The sequence below is a fragment of the Filicampus tigris genome, chromosome 7, assembly GCF_054856515.1.
Source record: "Filicampus tigris isolate MCC_2025a chromosome 7, RoL_Ftig_1.0, whole genome shotgun sequence".
In the NCBI taxonomy this organism is placed as follows: Eukaryota; Metazoa; Chordata; class Actinopteri; order Syngnathiformes; family Syngnathidae; genus Filicampus; species Filicampus tigris.
In genome coordinates this window covers 19,307,501-19,333,957 of record NC_141223.1, presented here as the reverse complement: position 1 = coordinate 19,333,957, position 26,457 = coordinate 19,307,501, and the positions used below count along the sequence as shown (strand labels likewise).

The following is a 26,457-nucleotide window of genomic DNA, read 5'->3' as shown; positions in this document are numbered from 1 at the left end:
ATAAATGTAGAAGACATTTTAATGTTCCCTTTGCTTTATCTTTTCTCAGTTGTGATTGACAGAGGTAGTCATCATACGACACGTGCATGTAACAACATAATTATGATGGTAGTTATATTTTACAGTGGGGTATCATATCAAGGCTACCAATTGCTCTCATTGAATGGCGCAGAGGTATAGTGCCTGTAAAGATCCAATTTCATCGTCCTTGCCTCTCTCACACCCCATCCTGATCTTCAACGGCCTCGTCGGCAAAGTAAAGGAATCTAAAAAGCCGCATGAATACAATCTACAGACGATGTAAGGTTAGATTATAACTTGGAATACCACTGGCAGCCCCAAAGAAAATCAATTCTGGGCACCAACTCAAAACGTCGGCAGCAGATGCCAATTCTCGCAAAGATAACTCCTTCCACCGCAGGGGGCCAGCCTGTCATCGGAGCGCTTGGTTATTCTCATTCTGGCTCGTTAACACGCAATTAGCCGATGGGTATGGATATTAAAACAATTAGCTGCTGTTCCCAGGCATGCTCGCCTGTCATAAGGGAAGCCGGGGCTGCTAAATTCTTACGGAGCTCGACTGGAACGCATCATAGGGAAGCGAAGGCGACTTGTTCTCCTTCCCTCTCCCTGCCTTTTCCCGTCATCATTCTGCTCAGTGGCCAAGAATGAATGACCATAGAACTGTCTGTGCAACAATAACACAATGACATCAGACAGCACGGATAGAAACTCCAGACAAAAGGAATTAAGTCTGAAGAAAAACAACAACGCAAAGAAAGCAGTGGCCGTTAAAAGTGCATGCTCGCCAACCCAAAATATTAGGAACACCAGCAAACGGGTGATATCAATCAAAAGCTGAAGCAAAAAACAACAACAAAAGACTTGATTTTAATGAAAAACAAAAGCTATAATTGTGCCAGCATAATGCATTATTACTAGCTTACTCATCACCACTGGTCAAATGCCAGTCGGTGGGCTTACGATTCCATGGTGTTGGATGGTGGTTTCTGGCCATGGCAACATGCGAGGCTTGCTGGGGTTGAACGACTTCGGATTTTTTGATATTGACGCTCATGTGATTGTCAGCCTCCACCCACCGCCCCAAAAATGGGCATCCGGCCGGGCCGGAGGGTGGACGGACTGCCCATCTCTGCTGATTACTATTATGTTTGTAGAATATGAGTTAAGCAGCAAAATCCAACTGTTTTTAGCCATCTCAGGGGGCGGCCATTTTGTCACTTCTGTCAACTGAAAATGACATCACAAATGCTCAGGGCTCAGGTAATGACCAATCACCGCTCACCCGTTTTCGGAAGCTGAGCCTTGATTGGTCGTTACCTGAGCCCTGAGCCTCTTTCATGTAATTTTCAATCGGATAGCAAGTGGCAAAATGGCTGTCCCGCGAGATGGCCCAAAATGGGTGGATTTTTACTGCTTAATTCATTATCCCACAAACAGAATATTAATCAGAATGTTCCAACTAGTGGACCTGCATATAACATGTTCTTGTCAAGAAAATGTTTGGGTTGACTTCCACTTTAATGTCAACACAAATAGCAAATGGAGATTGTGGGTGTGAGTCCAAGCTCCGGTTTAAAGAAACCTATAAATGCAAGGCCAAAACATATAGACATATCGATCTATTTTCTAAAAATACCCGTGTCTGTGTGGATAAGGCCAAAGCCACACACACACGGGTTCAAAAGTGTGCACGTCACATCCATGCTATTAGTTAATGTGTCACTCTGGCTCCAAACATGCGGTGACAGAGAATACTGTATACACAGCGAGCCGCCTGAGCTAACAGTGACAACAAGGCTGCACACACGAGGGAGGAAACAAAAGTAGAGTCGACAGCCTTCTGATAAATCACCTTTTGGCAAAAGAAAAAAAAAAGAGCAATAACGGAGGAAGTCATCATGCTGCCATGAGAAATAGATGACATGTTCTTCTGAAAGCAGAAAATGAAGAGGGATGATCTGTTCCAGGTGCGGTGTGAATACCGTCGGAAAAATAAATAAACAAATCGTTTTTAAAGTGCCCCAGAGTGATAACCGCATGACGGATGGTGATCCCTGCGGTGAAATCTCTAATAAGCTCATCAACTTTGGCTTTAGCGGCCTGATAAAAGCTGACAATCTCATCAGTATCGGCACCATCTGTCACTAAACCACTGACGGGCCAAGCGGGAGCGAGTCCAGGTGACGGCGCATTGTGGGGACTCAGTTGTGGAGACTGGCAGCTGCGGGGCGTAAAGGCAGGTGTGTAGTGAAGTCGAGAAGGACGACGGTGGAGGAGAGGCCGCATCCTCTGGCAAATCGCGTTGAAAAAGCCAATTTCCTGCCACAGTGGCACACGTGCATGGATTAGGAAACACGTGGCTACAAAAACAACAAGCTCAGCTCTGGTTGTTGTGTATGAGCAATAAAGCTGCTTTTGAAACAGCAGTCATATCATTCGAAAGCAGCATGGCTCTTGCATCACAAAAGGATAAGAAATGCATTAAGAGCTGTTGACGTTTGTGACCGGGATATCACTGAACGGGAACACGTATCGAGTTGGCCTTTCAATTTAGCTACCTCGGCTATCTTGAGTCGGATGTCCTTGAAAAACATGAGTGCAACAATGACTTTGAAGATGAGATGGAAATTGAGGAAGTCGAAGTTGAAAAAAAAAAATATATATATATATATATATATATATGTATCTTTACCAGAACTTAAATTAGCCGGCTGATCCTATCTTGTCTTCCAGAGCGTCATGAGCTGTAAGACGTGACATCACACCCAGCCTAAAATAAAGAAATTCTCTGTTTTGCTGTCTCTATTCCTCTTGTGCTTTCATTGCATTTAAGCATAGACTTGCACATTTTACAAGAGAACTGGAATAATCTTTTGTCAAAGAAGTCCACGCGGTCATAGCTCATTCCCAACCTGAAGGTTAAGGGTTAAATCCTGAGCCCTTGTGACCGTATCAAAGTGTCCTTGAGCAAGATACTGATCCTCTAGTTGCTCCTGATGCTGCGTCATCAGGAGGTGAATGAGAAGACAATATTAACGCGCTCCAAGTACCTTGAAGATAGAAAAGTGAAAGCCCAAATACCAGTTTGACTTTTGGCTTGAGCTACCTCAGCCATTATTAGACATCACACCACTCAAATGCGGGTATCAATTAATGCCGAGCACAACAACCGCTACCCTGGGTTTTGAGGCTCCACATACAATTATGTAGTTTTCTTTTTGTTTTTTTATCTTTAGTGGAACTACAAAAACAAAGCGGGAATGTCAAAGGAGCAACAGATCGCAACAAAGACTGGAGATGGGTGACAATTTAGGAGAGAGTGTGCCCATATACTGAGAGGCTATTGGCAATGATAGAGCCCTCATTTACAGTCTGAGACTCTCCGCGCTTTGCTTCCTGGCCACATATACATAATAATTCTAAATATGGTTAAGCATTACGTGCAACGGTTCAGTCAGTTTTGGCTGTATCACTCAGTGTGCAAGCAGGCCTAAGGGCAAGGAAGGTTTGTATGGAGGTAGACAATTGTCATGCCCTAAACACTACCTGCCTGATTCCCATTCGTGTCTATGTAAACGTTTGCGTTGTGTCCAGATGGGTGCTGAGAATAATGGCATGCGTGCACCTGCACCTGCACCCCTGTCCAGCTGATTCATTTTTGAATAAGATCCAGTTTAGTTTGGACTCTGACCAGACCCCCACCATAAGCTGTCGCCACAATAGGGGTCAAAAAGGCATCCACGCCCTGGAACCAAGCAGATGTGACCATTTTAAAAGAGGACAACTACACAAGTCTCTTCCTCCCCACCCCATGTGTGATTTTTATATTCTGTGAATTATTATCAAACTGGTTACTAGTCAGTCACAGGGCTATTATGAAGAGACGTAACTGACCCCACTTCAGACACACAGAACTCAGCTAGGGGAAACACTAGGTTACTAATGGCTTAGCTCTGTCAGTCAGTTGTCTATTTTCGAATAGTACAACAGGAAACTGAAAACCAATTGGATGCGTCAGTCATAGTTTATGTATAAAACCATTCACCGAATGACTCGATTACAAAAAAGGATGTTTGGCAGGGATCATTCAGGCCTTAAATGGCAAGCATGTACTAAAGGTGTGCCACTTTTGGTTTCTATACAGTATAGATATGTCGAACCAAGGCTGGTGTTATTTCTGTCTGTCTCTGTGGTACTGTTAGTGCATCTTTTCAGCAATGTGAAGAGGCAGCATGGCAGGCAGCAAGACACGCCTCTCTACACCACACAAACACACGCACACACACAAGCAAGCAAGCAAGCAGGGTTGGCAGAGCAGCATTGTCTCCCTGGAGGCCAATTCATAGCAAGATCGTCCACTGAAAACTGCACAGCCGTAAATTGTTTCCCTTTCCATCCACAGCTTAACTGCCAATTGAGAATGGCCACTTTACCACACACATGCTTGCAAACACATTTTCACACTATTTCAATGAAAGTGAAAGATTCCAGTGGATGCTGATGATTGCTGTTCTTCATTATTATGACTATATTTAGGCTTGAGCAAGAGCATTTAAAGCGCAGCCTCAAGGTTACGCTTTTTTTTTTTTACTACTTAAGTTCAACACAGCCGGTTAGCCACATAAGAGTTGCACAAAAAAGTCCAAATGTATTTGTGTAATTTTTTGGTAATCTAGGTTGGATTTTTTGTCCACTTATACATCTTCACAGCTACTCCTGAACAAGTAGAGGAGATGGACACCAGTTATGGTACCTCGATTTACCCAAGTCACCCAACTTCTTTCAATATACGAGCTGTCGCTTGGCTGATTTTTATTTATTTATATATTTTTTGTCTTGAGTAGCGAGTAAAAAACTGGCATTACAAGTGCTAGATGGTGTACTTCACAACAAGCAGCAGTTTAGCTGATATCCATCCATCCATTATCTACACCGCTTATCCTCACAAGAGTCGCGGGCAGTGCTGGAGCCTATCCCAGCTGTCTTCGGGCAGTAGGCGGGGCACACCCCGAATTGGTTGCCAGCCAATCGCAGGGCACACAAAGACAAACACTCACAATCACACCTGGGGGCGATTTAGAGCATCCAATCAACCTATCATGCATGTTTTTGGAATGTGGGAGGAATACCCGGAGAAAACCCAGGCAGTCAGGGGGAGAACAGGAAGGCCGGGGCGGGGATCGAACCGACGACCACAGCACTGTGAGCCGGACGTGCTAAGCAGTCGACCACCGTGGCGCCTGTTTAGCAGATATTTAATTAAAAAAAATAACAAATTTCTTTCTTTTAATATGTTTATTGTCACTCCCAGTTGTTTTTCTGGAAAACAAAATATACAACAAAGACAGTTACACGTTGTGTATATTTAACCCAGTTACACACGTTAGTTTGTTTTACAAACTATCTTAAAGTGACATTTGGGTGAGCTTAACATTGGCACTTATATAATAGGTTTGCATGTAAAAATGACATTAGTACTGAAATGCCCACCTCAAAAGACTCTGTAGTGATTTAAGGTCTTTTTTTGTGATTAGGTTTACGACAAATTTCCCCGCCCCAAAAAGGGGGGTGGCTTATGTTATGCTTTCAGTCTCAGCGATCTACGTCACGCGAGGACGGCATGCTTGGTAATATTGCTCGCTTTGTCAGTTCTGCTGTCTAAAACGGTGATCGATGGCCACCAAAATGTGAATGCGCATTACTACTCTTGTCCACTTCAACATGTGAAAGTATAAAAGTGTTCTGCACAATAGTTTCGATTTATTGACAAAAAACGTGATCTCATCATGATCACCTCCACAAAATCAAAAATATCGTGGCGATGCTCCTCCACTTTCACAAGCTGAAGCGGACAAGAGCATGAATGCGCACACGAATCCCGACTGGTTATATTTTGGACATGTAGCGACGCTAAACTCGTGTCTCAGGAGGGAGAGAGACGGCGGCTTGCAGCAGCAGCAGGCAGATTGGAGCCCCCCGCTTCCCTCCCCGGCTAAAGGTAGGAATGGGACGGCTAATAGCAACAACTAGCTTCAGGCCGTTAAAACAAAAGGCGTTAGCACAACAACATTAGCTCCTTACTGTTCGCCCAGCGAGTGGAGGTGAAGATGAGCCTGTGTCTTCATGTCGCCTCGCAAGCAGTCGCATGCGGTGTCCCTGCTTGCTTGCTTGCTTGCAGCCGCGCCCTGCCTGAGTGAAGCGCCGTGAGAGTGACGAAAGCCCTCATCGAACAGCGAACAAAATGTTTCGGCGAGGCTGACTGCACAGACGAGTGTGGCCGCATTGGAACGTGCCATTTCGGCTGTTACCTTCCAAATTAGACGGCGCGTTCTAAGTCGAAAAACTGCGTCCATTCCTCATCCAAATAAATGTGCACATCTACTCATTCCCGCTTCAGTCTCTGTAAATAGCCTGACTGGTGTTTAACGCCTCGCCTGTTCTAACAGTGATCAGCAAAGAAGCAGTGTTTTTTTTTTTTTTTTTTTAAGCAAAGAGGCAGTGTGCGCTCGTCCCAGCCTAAATCTATGTAACTCTGCTGACTTCCACATTTGCTCATATAAATCAGCCACGGAGAGGTTAATCCTTTTGATATGTTGAAGTGGGCATTAGTAGAGATGTCCACATACATTTTGGTGCCAATTGATCGCCGTTTTGGGACGTTATAAGCAATAAAAGTACAACGATTTCCAATGGAGAGTTTGGAATCGGTTCCTCGCGTGACTCCGGCCGAACATGGCTAGAACACTAGCGGGCACGGCCATACTCCTCATTAACAAGGGGCGTTATTCATGGAGTTACTCATTTACTAATTTCTCCAAAATAATGGATAAAAGAGAAAATGGCAACTTTTCATTTTCCTGATCAAAAAATATATAAAATGAACTTTTTAGTGAAAACATGCCCACCCCGGCCCCACCGTCCCTTTAATATCATGCTACCACACAATGTAAAACAATATTGACATGCTGATGAAAGTAGCATCGAAGCTGCAGCGTTATAACCCATTAAGCAGTGGATATTTGAAAATAACACACAAGCACTGCAGCTTCTGAGTTGCTGATCGTCTTCTTTGTATTTTACAGCATACACCAATACACACGTATATATTTTACTGCCCCCTGGTGGCCATTGCACACACACCAGAAAGAGCCACGCAAACCAGGATGTCCAAATGTTGTAATTTTCCACATTCAAGTTACCATGTCACTGCTGGTAATTACCAATGACGTTATTTTAGACCATGGCACCCACTGGCTTGTGGTATAACTTATTGAACACTGCATACCTCCATTTAATGATCGCACAGGGTTATACAATACACACGCGCGTCCAGTGTTGCCCTGAGATACTGTACCAGTTTAATTTGTTTCGTACCTGACCGTGCTCCAAATTCAAAACACTTGCATCTCAAATTGAACCAAACCGTTCCACTTTAAAATGCAGTGTGAATCGTGAACTCCGTGAATCGAGACACGAATCCTCTTTTATGGTGAGATGCACATTCCTGCTATTAGACCTTGATTGATTGATTGATTGATTAATTGGAACTTATTTCTGTGAAAATTGAGTACAAGGAACGCTGACGTTTTACTACCAAACCTCTTCCTGTATGCTTTTACACGCCCTGAATTACAACAGAAATGTACAAAAACTATTTTTGTTATATATTATAATTGCCTTCAGGAAGCCGCCCGTGAGGCTCAGAGAGGACATTTAGCAGGTGAAACGGGCGGCGTGGGACCAATTCCCTGGCCTAATTGCGCGGATCGATGAAGCCTCGCACTTGCACGCAGACGTAGTGATTAAATCACCAATCACCAGTGGCACACTTTCACCAAGGAGAGAGAAACGGAAATGACATATAAACTCTAGCGCGACGGCCCAAACTGAACAAGAAAAAGACAGATGAAAACAAGTCAAAATGTTGAGAGTTGTGCGTCTGTTGCCGGCGTGAGATAAAAGCATATAGGTCACAACTGTTGCTCCGTAAGCGCACCGTACTCGGGGCTCAGTACTTTTTACGTTCTCAGTCAAGGTGCGATCAAAAACAACTGCAAAAGGACAACTTACATGTCGAAGTTCTTGCATGCGGTCCTTCATTGTGGATGTTTAGGGGTGGCGGTGATGATGGAGCGGATGTGGACACGCCAATAACCGGACTGGGGATGCGCGTCAGGCAGCTTCACGAGGAAGCGTTTTTTTCCCCCTGTCCTCCTCCCTCCTTCTTCTACCTCCTCGCTCGCCGTTCCGATGATGGGCGGATTGGACCGACGCCGTTAACCGTTTCCACACCCGCCAACTTCCTCCTCGATCGCGTCCAATTGACTCGGGATTTGGGAGAACCTGTGTTGACTTTAATTGTGAAGAATCCACTTGAGGGGACAGGGAGGAACAGGGAGACAGCAAAGAGAGAGAGGGCGCCTGGTGGGCTGCTGGAATTGGATTGAAATTGACTATCGATCTAACGCTCTCAGAGATAACGCCCAGGTGGTGTTTTTTGCATTGTTTGCCAGTACACAGCGCCCCCTGCCAGGCCACTGAGGGCACAGCAAGAAAGACAAGTCAAAACATCCATTCAATTCATTGTTCTTTTTTGTAAACTGGAGTTTGTCCACAATAAGGGTTATATCTGTGCAGTCCAGTACCAAATCGACCACTGATTTAGAGTATTCATTTTTGGAACCAAACATGCAAAATCCACACTGGTAGGCTGGAGCAATACGTAATTCAAATCACCATAATGTCGCCAGTAGGATGATTCATCACAACTATAAATATAGAATAATAAAAGGTTGAGTTTCATGATCAGCAAACATTTTTATTCTCAACGTATATGTTAAGTCACATTAGGTACAACTGCACTCTAATGATCTCCATCAAAAATGAGCTATTCACAAAGCTCAGTATTTCTTTCAAATCAACAAATTCCTGTGGTTTACGGAGAATCTGTTGAATTTCGTATTGCGTTTCAACAACCAATAGAATTGACTGGAAATATGACGCAAAAATATGAGGAGTCAAAGAGGTTTGTGGTTGTCACTCACAATTTCCGATTGGAGGACGCTTGATCATTTAGAAAATATTTTAGCTGCTCAACGGGGGGGCAGGATTAATAGTTCTTTTTAACAATACGTACACGCTTCATAAATGAGACTTATTAAACAGCTCTCGTTTAGTATTAACAAAAAAGTGAAAATATTTGTTACATGCTTTTTTCATTGGCCAGTGGAAAAAATATGCGGCACGGGATATGGAAGAAATTTAATCTCTGTCATCTTTTGCTCAACTGTTGACATCATGAATAGAATTTGACTTATTTTTGGGGGGGGGCTAAGCTACCACCACCCGCCTCCCTCAGTGTTTGGTGTTTTGCTGAAATGAAAATTGTCAAAAGGTTGATGACCTTGCATTTGATTTCATTTGTACACATTACCTAACATTGTGTCCAGTAAGCCCACACAGAAAATGCAAGACATTTCATTCTAGTTTGATATGACAGAGAAAATACGGTCAATAATTTGTTCTGCGCCTTGTACATGTCTTCACTAAGTCAGGTATTAAAATTGAAAGACTACGAGCATCACATCCAATTTAAAAAAATAATAAAGTCCATTGATTGTAGAGGTGGCTGCATGTGTGTGCGCGCGCTAATGAAGGCCCGGTTGTACGAGTCCCAGCTAGAAATGAGGTCTCCTCTGACGTCCTGTGTATTTGGTGTCAGCCCGCACCTCCCTGTAGGACGACATCACACGGATGAGCCAAGTGACACAATTTGGAAAAAGATGGTAGACAGACTGTATGCACATAACGGCAATATACTGGAGCCCATACCGTCCTTGTCTGCGCCTCCTCTCCTTTTTTTCCAGAATCCAATCTCGGCCCTTCTTTGCCGATTTCCCCTTCATGTTTTTGAATCGGCATCTTTGCAGGGACAGAGTGAGGTGATTACTTGTTTGTTACATGCAATTTATTATCCCATGTAAAAGGCAGGAAAACCCGCCTGACGGGGTTTTGCGCCAGGCAGGACGACACCCTTTTTTTTTTTTTCTTGGCCTGCTTGCATCATGAGTTCAGGTACGACTGACACTGACCCACACCTGAGGCCCAGACCTGATGTGCAACCTTCATGGTGATTTTTTAATTCTAATATCAGACATGGGAGTATTTTAGACCAACTTGGAAAAGGATTGAGTCACAAAAAAATCTTTGGAATTTATGTGCATGAGTATTCATATTTTGTTTGTTTTCATTTTTTTTATTAGAATAATTTTTTGGCATTTTGTAATCTTATTCATATTTTAATGGTTATTCTTGTTCATTGTTTATGTTGTATAATTTCTAATCTCATGTATATTTAGAATTCTTGTTTGTATTTCATTTTTATATTTTTCATCATTATTGCCATTTTATTTCGTTATCCTTATTTACATTGTATTTTATTTTAATGTTTATTCTTGTTAAAATTTTGTTGAATATTTATTTTTTAATCCAATGTTATTTTTACTGCATATTTTTGCAAATTGTTTATGGTTCATTTTCTAGAATTATTTATAGTGTATTCTTTTGCATTTGTATTATACTTTTTAAATATTTTGCATTCTTATACTACCTATATTTCATTTTCATATTTGTTTATATTTTATGTTGTACATTTACATTTTAATCTTAATTATTGCCTTATTGAAATTGTGTTGTGTGTGCCTTATTAAAGTCTTTGTTTTAACAAATATTTTTTATTCTCATCTAACACTGTATTTTTGTATATTTAATTTTTAATCATGTGTGCTATTTTTTTGATTGATAATTATTAGGGCTGGGAGGATACACTTTTAGCCCAATCCGATATGGATCCCAATACTTGGGTTGCAGTCCGATACGTATTGCGATACTTAAATATTATAAAAATATATATTAAAAAAAACAAAAAAACAAAACAGAGGCCTGTGTTTCAAAAGTTTTAACTTGAGTGCCATTTGACATTTATTCAAGTGTCACGATTGAAAAGTGCCTAAACTGTTCCAGTAACTGTTCCTGATACATAGGAGCGCAATAAATAAAACTCCAGTCACAAAGCCCAACTTTAAGGACCTCAAATGTGCAAAACATAACATAATGTATCAAAAGTATTGATACTTCATCAACGTATTGATACTTGGTATCGGCATAAAAAGTACCACGATACATCAGAATATGGTATTTTTTCCCCAGCCCTAACTAATATTTATTCTATTCTGCTTTTCTTTTACTGTTATATGCAGCCTGGTTGGCATTGAAAATAAGGTTAAATAAAATAAATGCAATTATTGTTACTTATATTTCACAGCCACTTTTAAAATACAAGGCAAATACGTGGAAAAGCATCCTCAGAAAAGCCAGTGGCTCCATTCATCGTAGCCGCATCTTGACTTTTACATTTGACTGTGATTAAGTGCAAAGGTTGCCATTACTTTATTTTTTTAACTGCAATGTGTGATGAGAAAATCATTTAAAGTAACCAAGCGTTGTGCGACATTAGGTCAACATGAAGTCAAAGGTAATCTAAGTGGCTTTTTGCTTTTCCATGTTGTTGTACTCGACCTGTCTCACGGACTCACCAAACTGGATGTTAAAGCAAAACATGAGAGAGGCTCATATTTCAACTCACACATACACGCAAACACAGTGAGTTCATTATCTACTCAATTGCATTTAGACAGGAATCTGCTGTGAAAAAAGACAAATCAAACAATCTTCCAGTGGGGCACATTCGGCCTGAGATGGCATCTTAACATCAGAAGAAGAGATAAGAAGAATGGAGGCTTTCAGAGTGTCATCAAACGAACACACTCAAGTGATTATTGCATCCGTGTAAGCAATACGTTCCATCGTTTTACCTTTGTCCTGAATACTGGACCTGGCTGGGGACGTTCTTGTCTGAGGTTTCGGAGCCCAAACCCTGAAGTTTATAAAGCAACACTGTTATACACACCGGTGTACTTTTTAATAGGGCTGGGCGATAAGGAGGTTAAAAATTTATTTTTTTTCTCCATGAAATTCCCATTTCCGATTGTAGTGATTTTTCACATTTTTCTTATAAATTAGAAAACAAAGGACATAATTCAAAATATCTCACTTTTAATTTTCTCCCCTCCTGGGACTTCTTTTCTGCAGCATCAACTTCCACAGATAATAAGTGCTTCCTTTAAGGAAAAACAACAACTTTCTAATGCTCTTTTCGCAAGTACAGATGTACATGCGAGCCGACTAAAGTCGAAATTTGCAACAATGACTGTGCTTTCTCCTCTCTGTTGGCAACCGTGTTGTTAGTGCAAGCAGTGTACACTTTGAACAACGGAAGATGTTCAAAAAATAAAAAGAGGGGAAACGTTTTTTACTCAATTCTAAATCCAATAATCTCAAATTAATAACTAAATTCAACTAGTCGCCCAGCTCTACTTTGTGCCACTTCATTAATCGTTAGCAAACTTACCTTGGGCAGGACGCCCGTCACACCGGCAAACAGACACAAGAAGAACCTGGAGAAAAGCACAGTGAGCAACAACGGCAAATGCTATGTGAGTGCCACTAACAGAATGTGATCGACTAACTTCTTGGCCTTGGTACTGTTGGGGTAGTCCACCACCATGCCTCCGCTGAAGCCTGCCCTCATGGCCTGGGATGTGATCAGTTCCAACTGCCAGGTGGGCAAAACAAGTGAGGAGGATGAGTGACACCAACAAACTTCTTAAACGCTCATCGGCGGACATTTTGCACTCTTGTTTACCTGCTCTGAGTTCTCGGGATAGAGCTGAAAAACGGCCCGGGCGCCTCTGGCCTGAAGGGTGGAGAAAAATTAAGTGAGGTCATGATAAGAATATGTTGCACAATATGGACAAATGAAAGTAATATGGCCAAACTAATAAGGCTTTTTTTTTTTTTTAGGCCAACGATGTGATATTTGGCAGAATAAAATGACAATCACCAATTAATTAAAAAATATACATTATGAATGAAATAACTTCTTTTTGGGTCGCTTAATATTTATAACAATAAGGAAGCAGAACATTTTACTGATTTACATTACTTCGTCCTTTAGTATTTACCCCATTTAACCCATTAAGGACGGGAGCGCATAACCGCGTTTCTACCACTAGAGCTGGGAGCGCTGTTGCGTCTTTCTCCCCTTAAAGCCGGGAGAGCGTATACATCGTTTTCTATTTATTATTCAATCCTCAGTGTCTTAACCGATGAAATGCATCAGAATATAAACATGACGGTGCCGTTAAGACCGCGGAGGATATTACAGAATTCTTTCGAGTGAAAATGGCGGACCCCGCGGTCGCGGGAGCTCTTAAATGAGTAACGGCAGTGATATAGACGACGCGATTGTGGAGTTTGAACCAGTCGAACGTGATATATGGTTAAGATATATGTTCATAAACAAAGACAATATCAACGTCTTTGTAACAAAATAGAGCATTGTAGGGGGTGGTAGAAGTGGATGTAATTGAAATGTCATTATGTTTGTATTGTAATGTGTTCATGTGTATTAAAAAAAATGGCTAAAATAAAATAAGACTGATTTTTAAAGATTTTAAAATACCTACTATGACTCAATTTATCAGTCTGGCCCTAGAAAGTAAGGCTAGGTGATTCATGAGCTTCGATTAACTTTTAATCAATTTAATGATGATTATGTCTGTCGCCTCAAACCCAAAACACTTCCAAACAATTGGCGATACTACTCCTGTGAACAAATGTTTCCCCCTCTTTAGCCGCCGCCATGCGCTCTCGTTGCGCTACTCTGACAAGCACAACTTCGGGACAGAAACAAGGGGGAGGGCGGACGCTACGGAAGCACATGAGCGCAGACGCACAATGTAACAACAACAAAAAATAAAGGTGGGGGAGGAAGTCTATTTTATTAGTTAAGGGTTAGGGTTAAATCGTCCGCAACAAAAAATTCGAATTAAAAAATTCACCCAGGCCTAGTGGAATCCTATTCACATTATTTTCCGTATGAGCAAAAAGGGAAAAGGCATTCTCAAACCTCAAAGTTCCCACTGTAAACAAATCAATAATCTGAATAAAACTTACCAAAGAAGAATAGAGAGTACTAAAGAAAGTGTAAAGTCTCTTGGGTGGACTGTGTGTGCGCTTGTCAGCGTTGCAGAGCCACTGAAGAGCTGAAATACTGATATGGAACAAAAACAACAACAGAGTTAATTCATTAGACTAAGGTATTCCAATATACGTCCTGGGAAAATGACAGGACATTCGCTACATTTGGTACCTAACGCAGCCGTCAAAGGTTCCCGGTCGGAAAGGCATCCCTTGGCCCATGTCTCCCAACAGAAGATCTCCTTCGACCTGTCTGTCCAGCGCCACATCTGACACACATCATACGTACATACACTTACTTTGCTTTAACAAGCAGATGGCCACAACTGCTCAGAAAGCGGCAGTAATATTTGTCTTTCTTTGCAGAGGATAAAGAATATAAGCCTGAGTATTTTTATATTGTCTGTCTGCATGTGTCATTGCACCGTTTGTGCTCAGACATCCTTTGCTACAAAGGTTATCAGAACGCAACCTCAATGCTAGTTTTCTTAGTCCATCGATGGTGTTTTGCAGGATTAAGTTAGCGGGCTTTCATCAGACTGGTTGGTTAAATACACATGTAATTCTTTAAATGAAAAAAATATGCGTCTGACAGCTTGTGTCTGGAAAATCTAATTATCACAATCACCCCAATGAAACCGACTATAAGATAGTCATACTAACCCAGCATTGCTGTGCTGATGTCGACTCCCACCCAGTAGTGTCCTTCCTCCGTCAGGTAGTCGCCACTAAGCCCCGAACCACACCTGAAAGGAAAATAATAATAATAATAATAATAATAATAATAATAAAACAGCCTCAATGTTTTGCAACTCTCATACACACAAAAATTTACACAAAGTTCCCCTAAAGAGGGTGGTACAAAGCATAAAAAAAGTGATGTGAACGTAATGTATTTATCAAACAAAAGTTTGACTTTCAAGCTTACTCATGATTGAATTTATAGGTTTAGTTCTTAATCTACAACATTAGGTCCAAAGATCTCCATTACAAGAGATTTACAGAGAAGTTCTTCTTATACAAAGATAACAATGCTGTTTTGATCATCACGGTCAGAGGGGTATTCTGTTAATATGTCTTTATTGCGCTTGTAGCATTATAATCCTTGCAAAAGAAGCCTTTTTTGACACCATTCAGTTCATGTATCGGATCCTTTTGAAGTGTGCAAGGAGCATATTTGGAAAAATATTTATAGATTTCAGGCTTGTGTAACCCAATGAGGCCACATTTGAGCATGAATGCAAGGACAGCTTCATCAGCTCACCCCACATCCAGCAGAAAACACGGCTGTCCCTCTGGAAGGTTCAAAAGTTCCACGGCTCTCTCAGACATCTGAGTCTGAATTTCGATCATACGAGAGCTGGAAAATAGCAAAAGAATTTTTCTTTTGAAACATCCTCTCAAGATTTTTGACAATGTAAAACCTTTTAAGAAAAACAATTGAAATCTTCAACTGCGTGAAAGCTGAAAAAAAAAAAAAAATTAAACCACATTAAAGTCTCGTCAACCAAAACCAACAAGTGTTTTCTAGTTTTGATTTGATTCATTTTAACAAGCTGTGACAGTATGAATTTAGTAATAACTTACTTCTGAGAGTATTTCTTGGCCTCCTCTGTATTGTAAAACTGTGTAGTGAAAAATACACAGTATTCAAAGTTAAAATAAACATTCAATGTTGTTGTTTTAGAGTGAAATAATACATAACTTGACGTAGAAAGAACCTAGCAAAAAGTCGAGTTTACATTGAAGCTGCTGTTAGCCGAGATGCTACAAACGCAGACAAACAATTACTGACCACATCTGGAGGAGCCGTGTGCTCCGGTCGTCGACAGGAGCTCATGGTAGCTAGTTAGTATCCTAAGGTAAGACGTGATTATAGTTTATTCCTGAAAAACAAGATAAATGTAAGACAAGAGTACACTCCATGTGTTGATTAGACGTGGGAAGCTCTTCTTCGGCGAAATACAAGGTGACTAACAGAGAAAAGATTAGTATGTCGCCAACTAGCGGCCGTCTTCTTCAACCCACTGCGTACACCCTACGTCATTCCACGGTGGCATGGCGTCACTTCCGGCACAACGCGCCCGCCCGGGGTGTCCAAATTCACAGCCAAAGTTTATGCTATCCATCCAAGGAGGCTACATGAGGAGGAGTCTTCGAAGGCTTCGAAGGATTCAGTACTTCGGGAATGTGGAAACAACGGGCGCGTTCGTAAATAATCCCCGAGCCACCTGGGAACTAACTGGTTCACTCAGTGAGTTAGTAATTCAGAATATACTAACACAACAGCTAGTGAATGACAAATTTATAGAGGCGTTCGGAAATACACTCCGAGCGCGCACGAGTTCTCTCTGACTGTTCGGAAATCCAGTGTGTTGCTCGAATTTGCCGTTCGGATATTCACAGTGCACCAAAAAGTTCTCTGATTCCTGTTGGTCCACTGCGGCGATGACGTTTACGGAACTTGGCTTTGTTTTTCCTGCTGGATGACGTGAGGGGTGGAAATGGCGGAGGTCATTCACAAGCTGGCCAGCGGAGTCTGCCGGTTGTCCAACTTTAGGTACGGCCAAAATCTACCGGTTTGCTCCAGCGAAGCTTCCGAAACTCGGCAAGAAAAGTGTACTTTTACTGCAAGTCGGAATAACGATGCTTTAACGGGGAATGAAGGCGACATTTGGCTAAAAAGCACAACGGTAGGATCCAAGATACAAGTCAGGCGAATGTCAAGAAGTCATCAGGTGACTGAAATTAGATTGAACCCGAACTCTCTGAACCCGAACTCACCTCGTTTTACAGGATGTGTTCATGCTAGAGAGGCGTTTAATGCTTTCAACAATTCTTTAGTTGGACCTCGGAGGTCTTCCGGGAGCAGAGGAGCTGTTCACCTGAACCCCCTCTTCACGTCATCTCAACAGCTGCGAGCTTTCTGGATCCTCACCCGAGTGTATAAACCAGAGAGAAGGCATTGTGGTTCTTTTAAATCCAGAAGCTACAGCAGGACGAAAGACTCAAAAGATGACCCCTTGTACAGAAACAGGACGGCCTATTATGACATCCTCAAAGTGTCCCCCAATGCCACACAGTCCCAAATCAAGACTGCCTACTACAAGCAGTCATTTATCTTCCACCCAGACAAAAACCCCGGGAGCACAGAGTCCGCACTGCGCTTCTCTGAGATCAGCGAGGCTTACACGGTGCTGGGCAACAAAGGTCTGAGGAGGAAGTACGACCGGGGCATCCTGAGCATGACTGATGTCCACGGTCCGGGAAGGACACCCTCGAAAGAGACCTCAAGCAGATCCTCAGGATCGGCACAGCAGCAACAAGCCAGCTCCAGGCGCTTCTCCCAAACAGGAGGGAGGCTCATGTATGACTTTGACGCCTTCTACCAGGCCCACTACGGCGAGCAGCTGCAGAGGGAGCGAGAAATGCGAGCCAGAAGGCAGCGCGAATTAGAGGCGCACAAGGAGAAGCTGCTAAAGTGGAGGCAGAGCAAGATAATCGAGGGGACGGTGGGCTTGCTGCTGCTGACTGCGGGCATCGTTTTCTTCAGCGTCAAGTCCTGAAAGATGAGCTGCATTTGGACCACTTCCCTCCTGGGGTGGCGTGTTCGGACACGACAAGAACGCTTTTTCTCCGTCTTTGCCTTTTCAATTAGGGGTTACAGTCACTGAGGCAGTATTTTTATTTTCATCAAGTGTCATTGAAAAACACACTCGAATAAATGAGTATCACTTTTGGAATTTAACTACTGAATTAGGTTTTCCTCAATTCTAAATTACTGGGATGCATCCGTGCATGTCAAATATGAATTGGATTCTGAGGATTGTGTTTTAAGTTTTATTGCATAGTTTTGATATTTTAGGCTAATTAAGGAACATAGATCACAATTTTGCTCCCTTTAATGAATATCCTATGACAAATCCACTTTATTTTCATGTTAAAATAAAATGATAGTTCAACAAAGAAAACTGAAGGGCACACAATGTTGAGAGGTTCCTTGAAATGTACTTCCCATGCTGGTACATTGGGTTATTAAATTAAAATTATATTAAAATTTAATACACTGGGCTCTCTATGCACCAATTTCAGTAGGAAGGCACCCTTCCTTAAAACCGTAAAATGTAGCTGCATGCTTTGAATGGAGGAAAGTACCACCATCTTGAAAGACCTACATGCAAATTGAAGGAAAATTATTGTGGGATCAAAAGCAGCATTCTTAATGTGACATGGAACAAATGCTTTGATGTTTTAGTGTAATTTAAGGCACAGATGCAACCGTTTTTTTTAATAGATATTCTATGGCAAATCCCACCTAAAATTATTCAAACACAGCCAAAATGTTTTCTTAAAAGTGCAAAAACTAATAAAATAATGGCACAGAATGACCCCACGAATCCTCAGTGATGTACTGTACATTGTCTTACGGTGTTAAATTAATCAAACCAAAGTACAATGTAGCCCCATTATTAGGGGGGGGGGGGAGAACCGGGCTAGCCCACGTGTAGTAATATTCTACGTAGAATTACTGTCCATTATGAATGCAAATCAACAAAATAAAACATTGAAAGAAAATAATTGAATCCGTGGGTACCGAACCGTGACAGCGGGGGCTACTCACTGTACTATACTTTACCTTTGTTATTGTAGTGTCACGTTTGGCCTGGAGAGGGCAGCCGGTCACATAGATTGACGTCACCTGTTTAGAACGGCGCTGATACTCCACTTTATGGAATAAAAGTTGGACAAAAATAACGTGACGTTTCGGCCCGACGCCGGCGAATGTAGGTACAGTATACACATATGAAGGAGAGTCACTAAAATCAAAATAATTTGTTCACATTTTATTCACAGAAATATAAAGTAGTATGTCAAGTACGTCACTTTGTACAAAATTGCACAGACTCTTCAAAACTCAAGATAACAGAAACAAACCAACTTTGTATTTTTAAGTGTTACTAAAATTAAGGGGATCAAAAACTGCACGGACTAGAAAACTCAGCCAGAAAACACACACAAAAAAACAGCTTGTTTTGCGGAATAATTCGGGTGTTTCGGGAATAAGCAGTCTGATATGTGTGACGGGGCCCTTGCACAAAGATAAGACTCGATAGGGGCGGAACACCCATTTACAACATTTCAGGAATAATAAATATGTTCCAAAAAGAGGACGCAAATTGGCACATTAATTAACTTGCTCAGCTGTTGTGGAAAACGCTGCGAGATGGCCACGCTTGACAAGTGTTTGTGTCAGCTGAACTAAAGTTGACTGTATTGCAAATATGTCTACTTTAAATTGTGTGGTGTTAGAATTTGGCTTCAATGAACCTCTATAATCTTGAAGGTAATAATAATAATTGTTTTGATGCTTTCGATCTTTGATGATATCGAGCTAAAGCAAAGCAATGAAGCCATATGTGCAGTCAAGCGTGGCCATCCTTTCCCACAAGTCTTCGGCGCCCCTCCGCCTGCCCTCTACTAAATGTTCCATCTAGTGACATGTTGAAAGCATGACTTTGAACGTTACACTGAACAAAAACATAAGCGCAACACTTTTGTCTTTGCTCCCTTTTTCATGAGCCTAACTCAAAATATGCAAGTCTTCTTCGATGTACAGTGGAGTCCAAATATGAGCTGTTGTTCGCTCGATATTTTGCTTATATAGCCTTTGAGACTTTCAGCAAAAATGTGACATTTGACAGGTCACAGTGAAGTTTATTGTCAAGCTAAATATAACTACACGTTGTGTATGTAAAACAAAAAACAACCACACGTTTGCCCTCCTGATGTTGCTACAAAATGCCATTACATGTATAACCTTTGAAGCATATGGACACAAATGGTGCATCAACAAATCGACAGGGCTCGCAGCCATATTTTATGCACAGTTTGCTTAAAGAGAAAAGATTATTACTGCAGATTATTGAGTCACAGTAGTTATGAACATGTTTGTCTTCATGACTATATTTTACTAACCCCCCCCCCCCCCCCCCGCCTTTAAGCACCGAAGTAGCATAATTGCACCAAGCTTGATTGATTGATTTGATATATGAAACAAATTCAAATTGCATCTCAACGCACAACAGCACACCAAGCGCCCATTTCTTTCAAGTATTATTTACAAATGTGTCTAAATCTGTGGTGGTGAGCGCTTCTCCTTTGCCGAGATTATACAACCACATCACTGTTGTAGCATATCAATGTCAGCACAGTAAAAGTGCACATTTTATTGTGGGCAGCTAAGGCACACCTGTTCAATAATCATGCTGTCCAATCAGCATGTTGATATGCTAAACCAGTTAGGTGGATGATGGTTTACTTTGGCAAAAAAGAAGTGCTCACAAACACATTTGTAAACAATATTTAGGAGAAACAGGCCATTTGTGTACAGAGAAAAAGTTTTCCATCTTTGAGTTAAACTCGTGAAAACTGGGAGCAAGTGTTGCATTTATATTTTTGCTCGGTATATTAAAAAAGAGCATATCAAAATGACATCTTACGCATAGGACAAGCTTGCACTTAAAAAAAAACAACAACAACCCTGTTTTAGAAACAATACTGTAGCACGACAATCATCCAAAAATACTCTTAATACATCACCACACACACTCACCCTGATCGAAATAAGCCAGCGTGACAGCAAATGGAAGCCACCCTGACTCATATTGTACCGCCCTACTTTTCAAACGCATTACGTTTTGGGGAAATGCATGTCAGTTTTGTGAGCATTTTGGTTTCATGCTTTTGCCTGCCACTCTCGAAAACACGGAAGTTGGACATTTGGCACCTCTGACTAAGAAAAGTGAAACGGAACATGACTTCAAGTCAAGAGTTTCGACTCGTCGTAGCCCGATATCACCAAAACTCATGGCCACGTGAACAGAGATGCACTCGAATAAATGAACACACACAAAAAAAAATAATAATAAAAATGAGAAATTAAAGAGAGCAACAGATTCACCTTACAATACAATATAAAAGAATATATATTATACTGTGTTTATGATACAAATATTTTGGGAATATGACATCTATTTGGGGGCAAATGTAAAAAATATATTTCCTTATAATATAGATCATGAAAACACTTTTATACAAGTAAAGGCCCCCTGCCTCATAAATGCTTCACCCCCAATAGCTACTAATGCTACTCTCCACAACTGAATAAACAAGCAATTTGACATGACTGCTCACACAATAAGAAAAGTTTTCAAAGTGACTCGTTTACGTGAAGCATGGCAGAAAGGCTGCAACTTTCTACGTTTACTTTATAGATCATGAAAAACAACAACTAATAGTCATGTGCTGTCATCTGGTTTGACGTCAAAATGTCCACATTTCAGCCTAGAAGAAGCCCACTTGAATTGCTCAATTTCATTCCATTCCATTTATTGTTTTAGTTCAAAGTGACATTGTTGGGCGTTATCTGAATTTGCACGTTCCTATTTTATATTTTTGTTTATATGATGTTCATGCTCTGCTTTCAAAAGTAATAAGCTACTTACCTGTTGCTCAGTACTTGAATAGCTTTTTCACTACTTTTTACTTTTACTCGAGTCATTATTCAAAAGTAACAGTCCATTTACTTGAGTACAATTTTGGTACCTCTGCCCACCTCTGGTGAAAATAAAGACTTTCACTCAGGACTGAACTATGTAACATGAAAAAAATCATCCGATAAAAAATGGGGGGTTGCTTATTTAAAATGTCAGCAATTGGCATTTGTGTAGCCAGCTTTACATGGTAAATAAAAAAACCAACAACCTCCAGTTCAAAATGTCCAATTTCCCAGTTTTCTTACACTCTAAAAACAGTTGGGTCAAAAAGGCACCATCTGCAATCTTATATTTTTCTCCACAAAAACAACCGTAAAAACTGTATTATTTTGTTCCCAAAAATAAATACATAATGGGTCAAATTGACCCAAGTAGCAGTCAGTCTCTCCTTGAACCATAATTGGGTTATTTTTGACCCAACTGTTTTTCGAGAGTAAATGCAGCATAAGCCCTCCATGACACCTCTTCTGTCTTCCGAGTTCCGACTTTACTGTATGTGTGCGGCAGAGTGGAGCTGAGACTCCTCAGGGGAAACACGGAGGATACCCCGGATGGACTCCAAGCAGCTTTGCAAACATGAACCGGAGCCTCGCATTTCAAACTCTGGTGTCAAGGAGGAAGTGGTCAGATGAGCTGAACCAAAGCCATATGAGTCGAGCGGGATGACTTCCTGTTGCTCTTTCTGCCTACATACATCCTTGCTGCTATTATTTCCTTCATCCAGGCCCCTCTGCGAGTGCCGTCTATGCGTAGCCCTTTGTCACGTCTCATTACGCTTTGACAGTGCGAAGCGCAGCTGCACAACCCGACGGAATCGCCGCCCCTCTCAAATGAAGAGAAACAGGAAATTGCTGTTGAAACACAAACAAACAAAGCGGCGGGTTTGGAGCGTTTTCGTGGTCATTGCCCCCAGGGTCACTCAGTAGAAAGAGTACTGGTTCTCCACGGCCCGGGCCCGTCGAGTCCCGTCGGCATCGTGGTAGTCCTCGGACCCGGCGCTCGAGGCCTCCAGCAGGCGCTCCGAGCTGTTGCTGCGGCTCTGTAAGCCCCCGCCGGTGCCCGGGTCGCTGCGGGAGAGGGAAGGGAGAGCGGTGGGTGAGGAGGAGGTACTCGAGGAGAGGGGTGCGTCGGCAGTGGGGCCGGAGGAGGGCGAGATCCCGGGCGGGTGGGGGGCTGCCTGGGTGGAGTCCGGGCGGCAACTTGCGTCTCCCCTGGGAGGCGTGATGAGTGGCTCTGTGGGTCAGTGAGAGAGTAGACATTAGCGCTGCAGCTATCCAATATTTTGACCAATTAATCTAGTCGACAGCAACTTTTAATCAGAGTAAATGTACTGTATTTAGGATGCTGATTTAAAAAAATGTCCTTACTTTTTTTCTAGCACATCAGGTTTCTGAGATATTTTCCTTTTTTGTTTTAAAGGGTTCATAACATCTCAGAAATAAAATTGTCGATCATTTGTCAAAGCAGATGTTTACAAATGACATACTGAGGGTTTGGGCAATTTTAAATTCAACAAGGTCTTTTAAGGTCAATTGATTATCAAAACCCATATTGCAAAATTGGTGTGGCTCAGTGATGGCCCATACAACCCACCTGCACTTGGCCCACATACCTCAATGAATGATGGTCCTTTAGTGGTCCACCTCTGGTATCCACATTGTGGGCCACACAAAGTCCATATCTCACCCAAATCGTAAATCCATAGCTGGCCCTACTATGGACCACAACTGGTCCCCGATATCAGCCTTAATTCAACCTTAACTAAGCCACTTCATTCATGAGCCATATTTAACCAGATTTCGATTTATTTTAAAGCCTCAACAACTACAGTGTTATAAACAGATCTTTATTTTCAGAACCACCTCACATTAACTGGGAAACTGCACTTTTTTTTTTAAAGACTAGTCCAAACTGGAACGCAGCATGCTCTTGAAAAGCATTTATCCATCCATCAAATTGTTGTGCTTTTCTTCTAATCCTCTACTTCCTGCCATCATCCCTATCAGGAGCCAGATGTAGCCATTTTTGGATTTGCATCGATTTCCTGGTCTTTGGCCCCAGATGTGTGGCCCAGGCGGTTACACTGAAACATGCAAGCATTGTTTTAAATGAACTTTTTGTATCATCAGTCGTTGTGTAACAGTACGCTAAATCATATTTTGGTTCGGTTTCTTGTAAACTTCGGTTCGGCATATTTTCGTTTTTTTTTTTTTTTTAAATATGCTTATTTTGAAAAGATGACAAGTAAACGGTATATTTTTTAGAAAAAATAAAGTGAACTATTCGGGTGATATTCTAAGAAATTACACCAGAATAAAAAATACACTTTCTTAATTTTGTAAAGTATTAAGACACTGAAATCTTTAAACAGTCCGCAGCAACAGCCTATGACACATCTAAGTATTCAAACAAGTTGCCATTACAGTACATATACACACTTTTTGTGATGAAAAAAATACATACAATAACAGTTACTATTATTGCTAACTATATTAAAAGTATTTTTATAATGAAATATAGTAACTTTAAAGTCTTTATGAAAATATTTACACTTTTTAGGCATTGAAATCTTTGAATATTCAACAGCATATTGTAACGAATTGGGTTATCTGTTGTGGTTGGATTTGTGTTTTGCTGAGTTGTGATGTTTCTGAGGTTCATGAATGCATTGTACGGCTAGTGAGAGAAGCAGCGGAGAACGAAAAACAGAGCAGTTGTACTTTGTTTTGGGCTAAAAAGACTGCTTGCTTCCTCATCTAAGAAACATTCAAAGTCGGATGATGTCGTTTTAAGTCTTATTATGTTAGACGTGCTACCTACAGCATAGCCGCCGATCTCACGTAGCAATGTCGGCACACAACTTTGGGACTTATACACGTACCTTTCCCCATCGGCGATTTTAACAGGACAGCCAGAATGTTCCCAAACAGGAGACCGCAGTGTACGGGAGACCTTCGAGCTCTGGCTTGTCTGCTTATTCGTTTGCTCCTCTTTAGTGCCGCCGCTCTCCTCTCCCGCGTGCAATAGTCAATAGCGCCCGTGCGTAAGCTCGCGCTAATAACAAAAACTGATCAGAAACGGTACGCAAGGTGGACCGAACCGAACATGCCATACCAAAACGTATTAATACCCCCACGTGTACCGTTACACCCCTAATCATCAGGTAATTTGACTACTAAAAAGAATAATTAAACTAAAACTGTTATTGTGGTGTCAGATCAAGTGTTTCCAAAATGTTTACACCACACAGGCTACCGTGCATGTACTGTTGTGGTACACTAAACGGTGGGGCCTAACTGTGACGTGGGAGTCAAAATACGAGAGTGTAGAGTTGGCTGTTGTGAGTGCAGGTTAACGATCGGCGATTAACTGACTATTAGCCAGTCTGCAGCTTACTCGCATGGGCGTCAGTTCTGGCCATAGAAGAATCCCGACTCATATCAATTATTTGTGGTTTTTCGCTATTCGCGGCAGGGCTCTGCACCTATCCCTTGCAAATAGCGGGGGCTTACTGTGTCTCAGTGGTGCTAGCTCAGAGCTACAAGGCTTCTCTTTCACAGGAGCATGTAAACACTGGCCGTGTGGGCCTTCCTTTATTATCCTTTCTCAGTAACTCCAGCAACATCGGTGCCAAAGACACGCCTGACCAGTGTATCAATCACGCCTTTTACACCAGAATCAAACCCTCGCTCTATGCACAACACAGAGGCCCCTTTATGACCACCAAAGCAGGGCTGGGACCGCGAGTCTGGGCCAGCATGCAAAGCTGCTGCAGAATACTCGCCCCCTCATTCTCCTCTACAGGAGGGTATTCATGGCATGCCAGTGTGGCGGCTCCACATGGTGCAGGATCACTGAGTTTCAGCTTCTCTTGCTTCCTTAACGAGAATAAATCTATCCATGCAAGAATACGAGAAGGTTCTGTACAAAACACTATTATCCACTGATGGATTTACTGGCCAAATTGAGCCACTTAAAAGACTGATTTTGGATTCAAAACAATTGAAACTCACAGTCTTTTTTTATCAACTGACTAATGAATTGCCGCAAACCCTATTAAAGTTACATGTACATCGCTATGGCAAAAGACTACATAACTGCAAATGCTGAAACCCAGGACTGAACCCGGGACTGTTAAAAATCAACAACGGTAACTAAAGTTGGAAAACCCACCAATGATTATCAACTGCCTAATGAGTTGCCGAAAAACCTGGTAATATTCTAGGTAAACCGAAAAGGGCAAGGACTACGCAAAATGTCCAATGTCGAAACCTGGGATTGAACCAGGGACCTTCAGATCTTTAGTCTAATGCTCTCCCAACTGAGCTATTTCGGCACAGTGCTTGGGCGTTAAAAATCAACAAGGGTAACAAAAGTTGGAAAACCCACCGATGATTATCAACTGCCTAATAAATTGCCGCAAACCCTGGTAAAGTTCTAGATAAACCGAAAAGGGGAAGGCCTACGTAAACTGTCGAATGCCGAAACCCGGGATTGAACCAGGGACCTTCAGATCTTCAGTCTAACGCTCTCCCAACTGAGCTATTTCGGCACAGCTCGCTGTTGTTAAAAATCAACAAGGGTAACAAAACTGGCAAAAAACACCGTTAACTATCAACTGCCTAATGAATTGCCGAAAAACCTGGTAATATTCTAGGTAAACCGAAAAGGGCAAGGACTAGGTTAACTGTCCAATGCCGAAACCCGGGATTGAACCAGGGACCTTCAGATCTTCAGTCTAACGCTCTCCCAGCTGAGCTATTTCGGCACAGTGCTT

At 41.8% G+C, this 26,457-nt stretch overlaps 4 protein-coding genes, 1 long non-coding RNA gene and 3 other non-coding genes across 12 annotated transcripts in view; 2 read left to right on the top strand and 6 right to left on the bottom strand.

Annotated features, from left to right (window-relative positions):
* The window catches only part of stx1a (syntaxin 1A (brain)), a 69,643-nt gene extending 61,151 nt beyond the window's left edge, over positions 1 to 8,492 (bottom strand). The window contains exon 1 of one of the 4 annotated variants that reach the window (XR_015087572.1): positions 6,106 to 6,422. Coding sequence is in view for 3 of the 4 variants with exons in the window: in XM_086036655.1 (XP_085892781.1) it covers positions 6,106 to 6,171 (66 nt within the window). In the remaining variant the exon portion in view is untranslated. Of the gene's footprint in view, positions 1 to 6,105; positions 6,426 to 8,094 lie in introns of those variants that run through there. The other 3 variants (XM_086036652.1, XM_086036655.1, XM_086036654.1) reach the window with 3 other exon arrangements.
* On the top strand, positions 5,614 to 10,535 carry LOC147145077 (uncharacterized). Its single transcript, XR_015087573.1, has 3 exons — positions 5,614 to 5,651; positions 5,952 to 6,022; positions 8,138 to 10,535. It is a non-coding gene; the product is annotated as an uncharacterized LOC147145077 (long non-coding RNA).
* On the bottom strand, positions 8,822 to 17,047 carry bud23 (BUD23 rRNA methyltransferase and ribosome maturation factor). 2 transcript variants are annotated; one of them, XM_086036657.1, is made up of 13 exons: positions 16,909 to 17,047; positions 15,920 to 16,010; positions 15,712 to 15,749; positions 15,389 to 15,484; positions 14,788 to 14,870; positions 14,297 to 14,393; positions 14,101 to 14,197; positions 12,788 to 12,838; positions 12,612 to 12,697; positions 12,494 to 12,539; positions 11,898 to 11,959; positions 9,856 to 9,945; positions 8,822 to 9,756 (listed from the first exon to the last, which is right to left on the bottom strand). In XM_086036657.1, exons 2-13 carry the CDS (start codon positions 15,962 to 15,964, stop codon positions 9,702 to 9,704), a joined length of 846 nt encoding a protein of 281 aa, XP_085892783.1. In that variant the 5' UTR covers positions 15,965 to 16,010; positions 16,909 to 17,047; the 3' UTR covers positions 8,822 to 9,701. The 2 variants fall into 2 exon arrangements, with proteins under 2 accessions (XP_085892783.1, XP_085892782.1); XM_086036656.1 differs by lacking the exon at positions 16,909 to 17,047 and adding an exon at positions 16,103 to 16,548.
* Positions 16,170 to 19,490, top strand: dnajc30b (DnaJ (Hsp40) homolog, subfamily C, member 30b). The gene has a single exon (XM_086036651.1). It carries the CDS (start codon positions 16,629 to 16,631, stop codon positions 17,688 to 17,690), a length of 1,062 nt encoding a protein of 353 aa, XP_085892777.1. The 5' UTR covers positions 16,170 to 16,628; the 3' UTR covers positions 17,691 to 19,490.
* A 631-nt stretch (positions 19,491 to 20,121) lies between these two features.
* The window catches only part of sh2b2 (SH2B adaptor protein 2), a 37,543-nt gene continuing 31,207 nt past the window's right edge, over positions 20,122 to 26,457 (bottom strand). The window contains exon 9 of the mRNA XM_086036650.1: positions 20,122 to 22,913. Coding sequence (XP_085892776.1) covers positions 22,600 to 22,913 — 314 coding nt within the window. The 3' untranslated portion in view covers positions 20,122 to 22,599. The remainder of the gene's footprint in view (positions 22,914 to 26,457) is intronic.
* trnaf-aaa (transfer RNA phenylalanine (anticodon AAA)) lies at positions 25,944 to 26,016 on the bottom strand. The gene has a single exon. It is a non-coding gene; the product is annotated as a tRNA-Phe (tRNA).
* On the bottom strand, positions 26,160 to 26,232 carry trnaf-gaa (transfer RNA phenylalanine (anticodon GAA)). Its single transcript has one exon. It is a non-coding gene; the product is annotated as a tRNA-Phe (tRNA).
* Positions 26,376 to 26,448, bottom strand: trnaf-gaa (transfer RNA phenylalanine (anticodon GAA)). Its single transcript has one exon. It is a non-coding gene; the product is annotated as a tRNA-Phe (tRNA).